This window comes from Ruditapes philippinarum, unplaced genomic scaffold (genome assembly GCF_026571515.1).
Source record: "Ruditapes philippinarum isolate M1 unplaced genomic scaffold, ASM2657151v2 ctg877_1_1_1_1, whole genome shotgun sequence".
Classification (NCBI taxonomy): domain Eukaryota; kingdom Metazoa; phylum Mollusca; class Bivalvia; order Venerida; family Veneridae; genus Ruditapes; species Ruditapes philippinarum.
The window spans coordinates 6,282-19,160 of record NW_026865893.1 but is presented as its reverse complement, the minus strand read 5'-3'; the positions used below and the strand labels follow the sequence as shown (position 1 = coordinate 19,160).

The 12,879-nt window shown below is 33.9% G+C and overlaps 1 protein-coding gene across 1 annotated transcript in view; it reads right to left on the bottom strand.

The window, feature by feature from the left end:
- Positions 1 to 12,479, bottom strand: part of LOC132730684 (ATP-dependent DNA/RNA helicase DHX36-like) — a 40,541-nt gene extending 28,062 nt beyond the window's left edge. Inside the window, exons 1-9 of the mRNA XM_060716663.1 lie at positions 12,332 to 12,479; positions 8,766 to 9,103; positions 8,308 to 8,432; positions 7,229 to 7,287; positions 6,392 to 6,556; positions 5,378 to 5,520; positions 4,784 to 4,858; positions 4,159 to 4,254; positions 2,541 to 2,620 (exon numbers count right to left, since the gene is read on the bottom strand). Of these exons, the coding sequence (XP_060572646.1) occupies positions 2,541 to 2,620; positions 4,159 to 4,254; positions 4,784 to 4,858; positions 5,378 to 5,520; positions 6,392 to 6,556; positions 7,229 to 7,287; positions 8,308 to 8,432; positions 8,766 to 9,103; positions 12,332 to 12,422 (1,172 nt within the window). The 5' untranslated portion in view covers positions 12,423 to 12,479. The remainder of the gene's footprint in view (positions 1 to 2,540; positions 2,621 to 4,158; positions 4,255 to 4,783; positions 4,859 to 5,377; positions 5,521 to 6,391; positions 6,557 to 7,228; positions 7,288 to 8,307; positions 8,433 to 8,765; positions 9,104 to 12,331) is intronic.
- Positions 12,480 to 12,879: the final 400 nt, after the last annotated feature.

Here is a 12,879-nt window from a genome sequence, read left to right as displayed (position 1 = left end):
GCCCCAAACACTTGTTTTTGTTTGAGAAATGTTGTTAAAAAAGTGACCTCTTTTTCGGCGCGGCCCCCCAACCAAAAGATACATCAGGGGGTTGCCAGAAGGGGGATGTGCCCCCTTCTGTTTGGGGGGTTTGAAGGGGGGCGGAGTCCCCCTCATCGCCAAGAAAATTTTGGACTTGTGAGAGGCTGTAAATGACCCCAGATTGATCATAAGGTAACGTGTAACCAACGCTGAAAAGCATTTGACTCTATCTCAATCCATTGAGAAGTTGCAGCACTTTGAAATCAATTTTGATGGAAAAAATCAACGCAAAATAGTGATTTTTGGCAATTTTGAGATGTCCCCTCGTTGCCATGGTAACAAAAAATTTAAGCCTGAGCATGTTGTTGCAAGGGCAATGGTCCAGTCAACATTTGTGCCAAGTTTGATTAGTGTTGAAGCAGTTTTTATAGTATTATAGCAATTTGAACTTGTAACGGGAGACTTTTCAATGAAAACAGCCATTTTTCACAAAATGCTCATGAAGCAATGGGTTAATGAATAAAATAAAAAAATCTACAAAACAACAATTTTTCTTCAAATTTATATGACAGGCCATGTTTAAACATGAAAAAACGCGATTAAGGGTAATTTCAAGTATTTTCATCATTTTCTGTTAACCCATTACTTCATATACACGCCTTTTAACGCCTTTTTCACCCCCCCCCCCTTTTTGTTGTCTCAAATGATGAAAAAATGCCTTATTTAGGCCCCAAACACTTGTTTTTGTTTGAGAAATGTTGTTAAAAAAAGTGACCTCTTTTTCGGCGCGGCCCCCAAACCAAAAGATACATCAGGGGGTTGCCAGAAGGGGGATGTGCCCCCTTCTGTTTGGGGGGGTTTGAAGGGGGGCGGAGTCCCCCTCATCGCCAAGAAAATTTTGGACTTGTGAGAGGCTGTAAATGACCCCAGATTGATCATAAGGTAACGTGTAACCAACGCTGAAAAGCATTTGACTCTATCTCAATCCATTGAGAAGTTGCAGCACTTTGAAATCAATTTTGATGGAAAAAATCAACGCAAAATAGTGATTTTTGGCAATTTTGAGATGTCCCCTCGTTGCCATGGTAACAGAAAATTTAAGCCTGAGCATGTTGTTGCAAGGGCAATGGTCCAGTCAACATTTGTGCCAAGTTTGATTAGTGTTGAAGCAGTTTTTATAGTATTATAGCAATTTGAACTTGTAACGGGAGACTTTTCAATGAAAACAGCCATATTTCACAAAATGCTCATGAAGTAATGGGTTAATGAAAAAAATAAAAAAATCTACAAAACAACAATTTTTCTTCAAATTTATATGACAGACCATGTTTAAACATGAAAAAACGCGATTAAGGGTAATTTCAAGTATTTTCATCATTTTCTGTTAACCCATTACTTCATATACACGCCTTTTAACGCCTTTTTCACCCCCCCCCTTTTTGTTGTCTCAAATGATGAAAAAATGCCTTATTTAGGCCCCAAACACTTGTTTTTGTTTGAGAAATGTTGTTAAAAAAAGTGACCTCTTTTTCGGCGCGGCCCCCAACCAAAAGATACATCAGGGGGTTGCCAGAAGGGGGATGTGCCCCCTTCTGTTTGGGGGGTTTGAAGGGGGGCGGAGTCCCCCTCATCGCCAAGAAAATTTTGGACTTGTGAGAGGCTGTAAATGACCCCAGATTGATCATAAGGTAACGTGTAACCAACGCTGAAAAGCATTTGACTCTATCTCAATCCATTGAGAAATTGCAGCACTTTGAAATCAATTTTGATGGAAAAAATCAACGCAAAATAGTGATTTTTGGCAATTTTGAGATGTCCCCTCGTTGCCATGGTAACAGAAAATTTAAGCCTGAGCATGTTGTTGCAAGGGCAATGGTCCAGTCAACATTTGTGCCAAGTTTGATTAGTGTTGAAGCAGTTTTTATAGTATTATAGCAATTTGAACTTGTAACGGGAGACTTTTCAATGAAAACAGCCATTTTTCACAAAATGCTCATGAAGCAATGGGTTAAAGTAAAAGTTTACGGACGGACGATGGACGGACGGACGCCGGACGGACGCCGGACGAAAAGCGATCACAAAAGCTCACCCTGTCACTTTGTGACAGGTGTCAGCTAAAAATCAAAAACGTTTTTAAATTGTTTCAAACAATTATGACATATAGAATTTTTCAAATTTTATATGAGAAGCAATATTTGTAGATGAATCCTCAAATGAAAGAATCCTAAGTCCCTAACATATTCAAACCCACAGCAGTGAGGGGCCAAGTGGTTATATCCTAATATCTTAACACAAAATGTATGCTTGATAAAGAATTTACTCTTGTCCAACAGCTTTTAAAATAATAAAGAAAAGAAATCAAGCTGCCTTTAAAATTTAGTAAAAAAAAAAGTTTGTATCTATTATTGTATAAATACATTATAACATAGGTTAATATATTATTATTATAGATTAAACTTTTGAGTCAATTTGAACAAATATTTGTAACCTAAACAATCAGTATATTTTTTTTCACGTACTGTTCAAGTCGTATCATATAGCCCACAGAGTTATCATTGCCACACTCTTCCGCCCTCTCTTCGGCCACTCTCTCCGCAACCTTTAAAACAATTAAACTAAATCAAAACAAATTTTGTTTTTAAATATCACTTATTTTATAACAAATATACCAAGTATCAAAAGCGAATCCTGCAGTTCATCAAATCAAATTTCAAGCTTCGAAATATGTAAATAATAGGCATTTATCTAAATTTAGATTTCAAAAGCATATAATAATGCAGGGTGAGATAATTAATGTCAGAGTGATTAAATGTAGCCTTTTCGTACATTTATTTAATACAAAATTGATTTTTTTTAGAAGAATAACATATAGATCTATCATTAAATAAACATACAAGACTAATAAGAATTAAATCTTCACAATTAAATTTCTCCGAAATTTGTTCTGCATTTGTCAGATTCAATATTATAACTTTTTTTGCATTAGTATTTGAAAATTATAATACAGTGTAACTTCCGAATTCCGGAACTTCTGAAATCCGGAAACTTCTAAAAACCGAACAATTTTTTTGGTCCCGATTTTTTCCCTTCTATTTTCTATTAATATAATACTTCTGAATTCCGGAACTTCTAATTTCTGAATTCCGGACGATATTTTCGTAAAATTAGACTCAAATCAATGCAATTTTACCTCTAAAAACCGGAAATATCCAAAGGTGTGAAATACATTGTAAATCAAGAATGTTTACCCTGCTGGAAGATTTAATCTCCCTATAAATTGTTTACTAATTAGCGGTGATCGTGTAATTTGACGGGCGTTAAAATCACAAACTGTGAAATGGTTTGTTTGAAGTGATGCGGTTAATCAAAGTAATTAACGTCGGTCAGTTAATTTGAAGTGTTTATTAGCGGATTAAATGACATTTAATTGGACAATGTATGCATCAAACGTCTTTAGGGATTTTATTGCATTTCAAGTAATAATTAATTAACTAGCATCGGACGATATGTAAGTTTATGCAATGAACAACATTTCTAGAAACTGATAGAAATTCAAAAGCAGTTGCAGGTAAGATAAAAATGTATTCTTTTCAGCCACATCTTTATCTTGATTAAAAGACTATTATATAATTATGATATTACAGTAATGGCCACATCTCCCTTGACATATAGTGGCTTAGTCTTGTCCACATTATCATAAACCTCTGAATTCCGGAAACCTCTGAAATCCGAACTTTTTGACAAGTCCCATGGGTGTTCGGTTTTCGGAAGTTACACTGTACATATTGTTCATGTACACACAAAATGCCCATAAAAGACTGCTGTCATGAAATGAATATGTCTTGATATTATACACCTATCAAGATTATTCTGCTATAAAGACCACTAGGTTAAGTTCTGTTGGTAGTCTTTACATTAAAGGGTTTTTACTGTACATTGTGTACATACTTTGGCCTTGGCTGAGTTCATAATTACTGGTATTGCACTTACACGCCTTACTTAAGTTCATACTTACTGACATTGCAATTATACACCTTGGCTAAGTTCTTACTAACTGATACTGCACATGTACACCTTAGCTGATTTCATACTTACCTATATTGCACTGATATGCTTTGGTTGAGTTATAATACTTACTGTTATTGCACTTATACGCCTTGGTTGAGTACAGATAATTGAACACTCAGATCCTCTCTCTTGCTCCAGAAAATCATCTAATATATATTGTGGTACCTTAAATACACAACATTTAAGTTGTTTAAATCACAATATTAAAACTAAACTCTTTTCATGATTATTGGCTATAATGGCTTGCAATTAAAAAAATCTTGTACCAAGTCAGTCAGTTCATCTATGCTGTTTTACCATGCTGTAATCTGCTTGTTGCACAATTTTTGTATTTTGGTAAGAAAACACCTAATATTAATAATATAAGGCTCTAAAAATAAAAATATTTTTTGGCAATAAGTACAGTTATAATGAATTATTAATATTTTGCATGGAAGTCAAAGTACTACTTTATTTACATTTTTCTACTTTAATGACCTATTATTTCACATTTATTGCTACTTTCTTCAGGTAACAACCATCTAACATTGTCTTAAACCACTATTTTTTTCTGAGACATAATGTGCCTTTAAGCATGGTAAGGATTAAAAAATAAATTGTTGCCATCTAACTGATCTAGCTTATAACAATACATAATAAAACTTCATGATGATTGTTTTGTGGGGCATAATAAAACAAATGATAACTGACATACCTGTGTAGTTTTGCCACAGCCAGTTTCTCCACTCAGTACAACAACTTGGTTCTCATGTATGATATCTAAAATTCTCTGAGGAAAACAAAATAAAGGTTTTATATTTCTGTATATCAATGACAGAAATAAATGAAGAAAAAAAACCTTTGCATTGCTGTTCAATATATTAAAAATTTTCTGATGGAAAAAAAAAAATAATAATTTTGAATTTCACATTAAAAGGGCTTCAATGAGTTTTTTGGGCATGATGTGTACCATTTGATGTTGGTATGGATCAATAACTTGTGTGAAAATTTTCTGACCATTCCCTCAAAATGTTTTTCCAGAATAATCAATTTTATTGTCCAAAATGACAATAAAATGAAAAGGATTTAAAGGCTTAATTGTAACTGGACTAAGAATCACCCAAAAGTTTGATATTAAATTTAATTCTGTGTATATTTCATCATCTGTTACATATTTTTCTGTTTCAAGTGCCAACGTTGATCTATGTAAGAATTTAAAATTCTGTTTTTAGGCTTGCGGACCTCAGTGGAGCTCCTTTAAAAAATATTTCTGACAGATATATATTTATGCAAACGTTTACATACATACCTGTTTTTCATTATGTATGGGTAACTGCTCCCGAATTTTCTTCATATTTTTATATAGTGAGTCTTTTTTCCTTTGCTGGAATATTTCTAAAAATTTCTTACTAAGCCCTTGATCAACTCTTGTTGGTGTGTCAGGTATGAAAACTATAAAGTAAAAATATATGAATATGAATATCAACACTGTTGTTTATACTCAAATGTAACTGACATAAGAACAATGACATACACTAATATTGCAACGAAAAACAAATATTTTCAACGAAAGCTAACTTACATGACATCAGACCAAATGTACAACAGTATGTTTATACTTTGTATTTGTTGATATTGTGTATCAACTCTCAAACCATAATGAGCTATCTCATAAAGAAGAGTGCCAAGTAATTCAAGTTTTAATCTCTGGCATAATAAATGCCTTTTCTTTTGTGATAATTATGGATCATATCAACACATGTTATGTTATTCATAGGCCAGTAGAAATGGGTCTGTATAACAGCTAAGAAGCTAAGGTCTATGACTATGAATCAATTGGCCCACAATGATGAAGATGCAAATCTGACCTTGGACTTTGGACTCTCATCATGTGAGAAAGTTATCAAGCTAGTTTACAGAAAGTCTATTTACATGGATTTAACTCTGGTTTCTATTGGTAGCTGAAATAATGCATAGAAAGAACTTTTGAAGTCTTTTCTTCAATCAGAAATCACCAAGTGACTCTTGTAGTGTTGGTGGTGAACGGAATCTCACGAACACTATTTAGGTGATATGGTGCTATAGAGCATAAGTTTTATATTCTTACATGATTGTTCTAATAATCTCACAAACAGTTGCATTTCAAAAAATATATCCTTTCTTTACTAATTTCCACTTTCAATTGTCTATAGAGTTTCCTGTAAATGTAGACCTCATTTCGCTGATGTAAGATAAATGGCCATCCTTAAACCACCAAGATTCTATTCTAGCTTTGCACTCTACCAAACAAAACAAAGAAAAAATCATAAAATTATCCCCTTACTATCTTTTTCATCTTTCGTTACAAAATTATCATTGTTGAGGAACTCCATCCTTTCTGTAATCACTGGTAATTCATCATCATCATCATCATCATCTATATCAGTAGATTCTTGATAACTAGAACTAGCAGTGCCTTCATCTACATCATGGTTTTCTGATACATCAGCTGTTCTCAATAAACACATAATATATGAGTTGCGTCCACCAAAACCAAAATAGTGCGTTTGCTACCAGCATGGATCCAGACCAGCCTGTGCATCCGCGCAGTCTGATCAGGATCCATGCTGTTTGCTTACCAGCTCTATAAGTAGAGAAGCTGATAAAAAACAGCATGGATTCTGATCCGGATGCGCAGGCTGGTCTGAATCCATGCTGGTCGCAAACGCACAATGTTGGTTTTGTTGTGACACAGCTCATATAATGATTAGTATTAAAATGATGTTTAACCATCATAAGTGTAAATGGTGAGTGAACATGTAAAATGTCTAAATAACTTTACATTACATTTTGCTATAATTTTGTTTAATTTCATATTTTACTTTGCAAACTTTATTTATAAAGATTAAAGCCTCCCATAGCTTTCAACAACAAATAAGGATGAAAACATACGACATAGGAAAATACTTCAAAACTTATGCAAAAGATATTAACTGTTCTTGACTCTGCAGCAATTCTTCCTAATGAGATCTAATCACCTACATGTATTAAGTTTCATGTTATTACCTACAAAATCATTTGATTAATGCTCCTGACAAAATAAACCTGACAGCTCTTTAATGAGACAACCATACAACCCCTAAAACATTACATTATTATAATATACATTTTGATCACTTACAAAATCGTTGTCTCTTTGAATCATTGTCTTCAAACCAGTCCATTCCTTCATCCCCCTCACTGTAAAAAATATTACTGCACCCTTAATATACAAGTTGGTTGGTAAAAAAGAAGCAATATTGCTGAAGGGGATGGTTGCTCCCCAAACCTGCATATTTGTCTATGTTTTTCTATGCACCAGTCTTTCAATAAATAAAGGCCGAAAGAGCAAAGGTATCAAAATTAATTTTTAGCACCAGAGACCTTAACCTAAGAGATTTTAACTTAATGTACAACCTAGGGTATGTTCCCATCAAATATAAACATGTACATTTAGATTAATAAATCTAAGTTTTGTGCAAAAGTGTAACAATCATTTATAAGTCAAATGAAGCAAATTAGAGGGGCAATTTGAAAAACATTAAGCACAGTAGCATTACATTATTTTGACAGTGCAATTCCTCTCTTTAATCTACATCACCATGAGTTGTGTTTTAAAAGTATTTCAATACTTTTCAAGTTATTTCCCAAACAACTATTCTTATGCATCACAAAGGGAGATAATTCAAACACTAGTTATGTAGATTTATGTTTTTTTTGACATTACGAATATGAAGTGAAGCACTTTAAATTGAAAACTCTGTAAAGGAAATAAAGAAATGTATTAAAAATTTAATTGAAGATGGATTTTTGTACAATTGTAAGAAGGATTTTAGTGAAACACTTTTTTTAGGTGATTTTCCACAATAAATTTTCTGGAAAAAAAGGGTGAGGAAATGATCTGAAAATTTGCACACAAGTTATTGGCCCAGACATACAACAATAAGAACATAAATCTCAGAGAAAATAATTCCAGTCCAATGATGTCAAAAAACCTATTAATGGAGTCCCTTTAAGCTCATAAGGCACAAGAGGAACAAGCAGGCATCTGTGTAGAACCACAAACCATCAGCTAGCTGCATAACCTCCTTATCTGAAGGAATTAAATGCCAATTTTGAGATTCAAACCCTCAACACTGACATAATAAATCAAATAAATAGGTAATAACCACCTGAACATAGATATTCTTAAGCAGTGTGAAGCTTTGTAAAATTGTGTACCTTGCTGGGGGCAGCTCAGCACCAGATCTTGTTGGTTGAGGGGGACATTCTCGGCTTGATCTTACTTCATGTAATAATTGGCGGATATTGTTCTGCTGATGTTGAACCATCTTCAATTCTGGCCTCTGCAACACCAACAAAGTCAAATACTGGTATATAATGATACCTATGTAATAATTGCCAATGAAATATGGAAGTTTTCATAAAATTCAAATTTATTTATTTATCTAAAGAAATTCTTATTTGTCTTTAGAACATGTTTGAATATTGTATTAACTTATTATTTACAATAACCACATGGGAACAAAATTTTATAGTAATATTCATTTGTGTTATGTATAAAGAAAGACACTTTTTGTCCACACTTTTTTTGAGAAATGACCATACAAGTATTTGCGGCAGCACCAAAATAATCACTCTTGCATTAATTGATAAGACAGTGTCTCACTAGTATTTACCATATCTTTATCTCTCTGTTCCGCTTTGGCTTTGCTTTTTTTTGCATACCACATCCCGATTTCTTTGCCTTTCAGCCCAGGTGGTGGTCTTTCACGTCCTTCACCTCTTGGTGGTCTTTCACCTCTTGGTGGTCTATCACGTCCTTCACTTCTACCTCCATCTCTATCACTGTATTCTTGTCTACCTCTACCTCTTTTACCTCCTCTAGGTTTATTGAAATTGTCATATCTCTGTTCATCTGGCTCCTCTACGTTGTTACCATCATGATAATACCGTCTCTGTCCCCCTCGACCCCAACCTCTATAACCCCGTCCTCTTCTTTCATCTCTATACATTTCTACAACAAAAAAATTATATATGTGCATTAGGACACATTGGTAAAACAGAGCTTTTTAACAATCTTTAGTTAAAGAGTATTTTTACCAATCACCTAACATAAAAAAGCTAAGGTTAAAGGTCCTAAAACCCCATCAAACTGTTTTTTCTGACATATTTTTTGCCTGAAACAGAGGAAAAGGCAAAAAAAAATGCAGAAAGTTTGAAGTCTGATGATGGATATCTTTTGAAAAACTTTCATGCCAAACAGCTTTCATTCCTAAAACAATAGCCACCATAAACAGATGCAAAACTTGAATATTTGTCAATGGTCAAGGTCATATTTGAATTACTCACTTAGAAAGTTTGGTCATGAATGTTGTTTTGTCACACAAAGATTGTGTCCAAAGTGTTGTTATGTCCAAATGTAAATCAAATTCATTCATTAATAACAAATATTTGACCAATTTAATGAAAATTTAATAATTTTACTTTATCTATCTATTTATCTCTGAGTACTGCCAACCCCTCTCGCGAGTGTTATAGGCAGGAAATAGTGCGCGTCGGGTGTGTTAGTGAAAGGTGTGAGAGAAAGTAAAAACCTGAAAATGAACATGATCAGGACAGTGAGTGACATTGAAAACTTCTAGTCATTGTTAAAATATTTTTATAAGTAAGGGAGAAAGACAGATTTAAAAGTAAAAACACAAATCAACTAATACTGTATCTTAACCACTGCCTGTTTGTATTGATCTACATCAGGCAGGGTGACAATGTTCCTTGGGAGCTGGTTCAAAAGTGTGATACAGTGGGGGAAGAACGAGAACTTATGGTAGTCTGATTAACCTGTATTTTCCTAAGAGAGAGGGGATGCATATGTCTAGTAAGCCTAGATGGAGTTTGTATGTAGGTGGGAAGGCTAATGGCTACTAGATTATGGTAAATTTTAAAAAACATAATAAGTCTAAAGTCTAGTCTGCGATGCTCGAGAGAACGCCAGCCAAGATCTTTCTGCATGGCTATAACTGATGACAAGGGGGAGTAATCCTGTTTTACCCAGCTTATCCCTTGTCTTTGGAACATCTCTATTTTTGGGATCTTTGACTGTGTGTAGGGGCTCCAAACAGTTGATGCATATTCTAGCTGGGGTCTTACTAGGGATTAATAAGCTAGTTGTTTTACTTTTTCATTTTTTGTATTGATATTTCGTTTTATGAATCCTAGGGTTTATTTGCCTTTGATGTAATTCTTGAGATGTTTGTGTTATAGTTTAGGTCTGTGGACAAGTCAAGGCCAAGGTATTTTGAGCTAGGAGTACTGAAGTTAAAGCTTGGCCATGAAGGAAGTACTTGTTGATGATGACTTTTTTGTTTTTAGTGATGTGAAGGACTTGACATTTTGAGGGGTTGAATTCCATGTCCCACTCCCTCACCCAGATTTGCATCTTACTGAGATCCTCCTGTAGGGATTGTGAGTCTGAGGACGAGTTTATAGTAATGTAAACCACAGTGTCATCATCAAAGAGGCGAATTTGAAACTTGAAGACAGAAGATGGAAGTTCATTATAAATGTAGATCAGAAAGCAGAGTGGGCCAAGGATGGAGCCTTGGGGGACACCAGAATTTACAGGGACTTCTGTAGAGTGTTCATCATCCAGTACAACAGTTTGGCTCCGACCTATCAGGAAGGAACGTGTCCAATTGAGAATTTGTGTGGAGACACCGTTTATTGTTTAAGGTTAAAGGTCATTTGGTGGTGAAGGTCATAACTTGATGATAAACTTGCTCCACTTGATAAATTTATCCTAGGTGTTTGTTGGTCAAAAAAAATAAAATCTGTCTATATAAAACAAAAACATGATTATTTTTAGCAGAATTCAATGAATTTACCTAAACTGTCAAGGTTATTTTAAGGTATAAAAGGTCATACCTGAATTGCTCAACATTACAATTGTATTGTAAATGTCGGTTTGTCCAAATATCAATCATATCTATCGCTTGGCCAATTCTATATAGTTATAATGTTAGACAAGGTTTTAGTGGTAAAGAGTACTGTGATCTTGATCTTTGACCAACAGACCTCAAAATCAAAATGGGTCATATACAAGTCATGACTATTACTAACCTCCACACCAAATCTTAGGACTGTTACCTACCCATGATGTTTCAGAGAAGAGTTTTGATTGTTTACCATGTACATGTACATAAAGAGAAACCCAACAATCCATTTGGAAGGGACCAATTTTGACCTCAGAACAATAATTCTAACAAACTTGGTAGAGGTCAACTAGACAATGTCTTATCCCAAACATCTAAGGCTTTCAGAGAAGAATTATTTTTTAAAGTTTAACTGAATCTCAAATGAAATTTAGCATGCATATCGGATGGAGGAACCAGGGATATAATTTTCCTGCGCTGGATTTCACTAGCTCTGATTAGTCGTTCTATAACATTGTACTTGATAAATATTCCTTTTGTTAATGTTATCTTTATCTTCTCGATGTTTTTTTACAAATTTTGAAACTAGTACCTTATTGAGATTTTTATTTACAACATTTAACAGTTTCTAAATATTTTCCAGGTGTGTCCATTCCATGTTGTTTTTTTTTTAAAAACTGAAAAGACTGTGTTTATCAATAGTATTTTAATTATTTGTGGCACCAGTCCACACACCGTGATCTTAAAATGTTAATCAAGAAACTTTTTACAAAGTCCCGGTAAACAGTGACAGCAGTGGTAGATCTAATAGCATACCCCACTGTAACCCCAGGAACAAAACAGAATGACAATGTTTGTGTTAAATATCTATAGATACCAACTAATGTTAACAATTCTATGGCTGTAATTTTATAAATTAAAGAAATTAACACAATACTTTGAGAATATGATTAATGCTTAAACGCATAATTCTCACACTGATATTTACAGCTTTGCCTTCATTATCTTAGCTACAAAAACTAAAGCGTAACCAAAAATAAGGTATCATACGATCACAGGACCCCGAAATTCTATCCAAAACAGAAAAATAACGATTTAAAAAAAAATCCCCTATATATACTTACTTTATAGTATATATAGGGGATTTTTTTTTAAATCGTTATTTTTCTGTTTTGGATAGAATTTCGGGGTCCTGTGATACGATACATTGAAATCACAATTTTTATCCGAACACTACGACACTTCTGACATGTTTCTATAAATACGATATAAAGCGCGACAATTGTCAAATCAAACAAAACACAGTAGCAAACCTTGAGAAACACAAGAAACTAAATAACTGCAATCTATAACTTTTGATTTTGTTTGTAGTCTAAACGCCTTATGAAAAACACCATTAAGCATGTTCAGTCAAAAGTTACTTCCCTTGGTAAACAGTTATTATGGAAGGGAGATTACTGTGCATAAATTTCAAAACTAAGTACTACACAGTGGCTCCCCTTCGATTCGCACTGTATTGCACGTAAACCACAGGAGCTAATCGAATTCTGCGAGCAGATTGTTCTATTTTATGCATTTAAAGCTACGAAAAGGAAAGACTCTGATCCAAAACAAAAAAATCTCCAAATCTGGGACTAACAATGACTGTTACATCTTAACTTTAGTCCCAGTCGAAATGTTACAGTGGCACAAAAGGGTGACATGTGTGTGTTTTTATTTACGCACGAGTTACTATGTCGTGGCCACGAGTTACTAATAATGTTGTTTAATAATGCTATTATTGAAATGCATTTAAACAAAAGCCATTTTTATGTTTTTAAGTTACATAATGCAATAACAGTTGAGGAATTAAAACATTCAT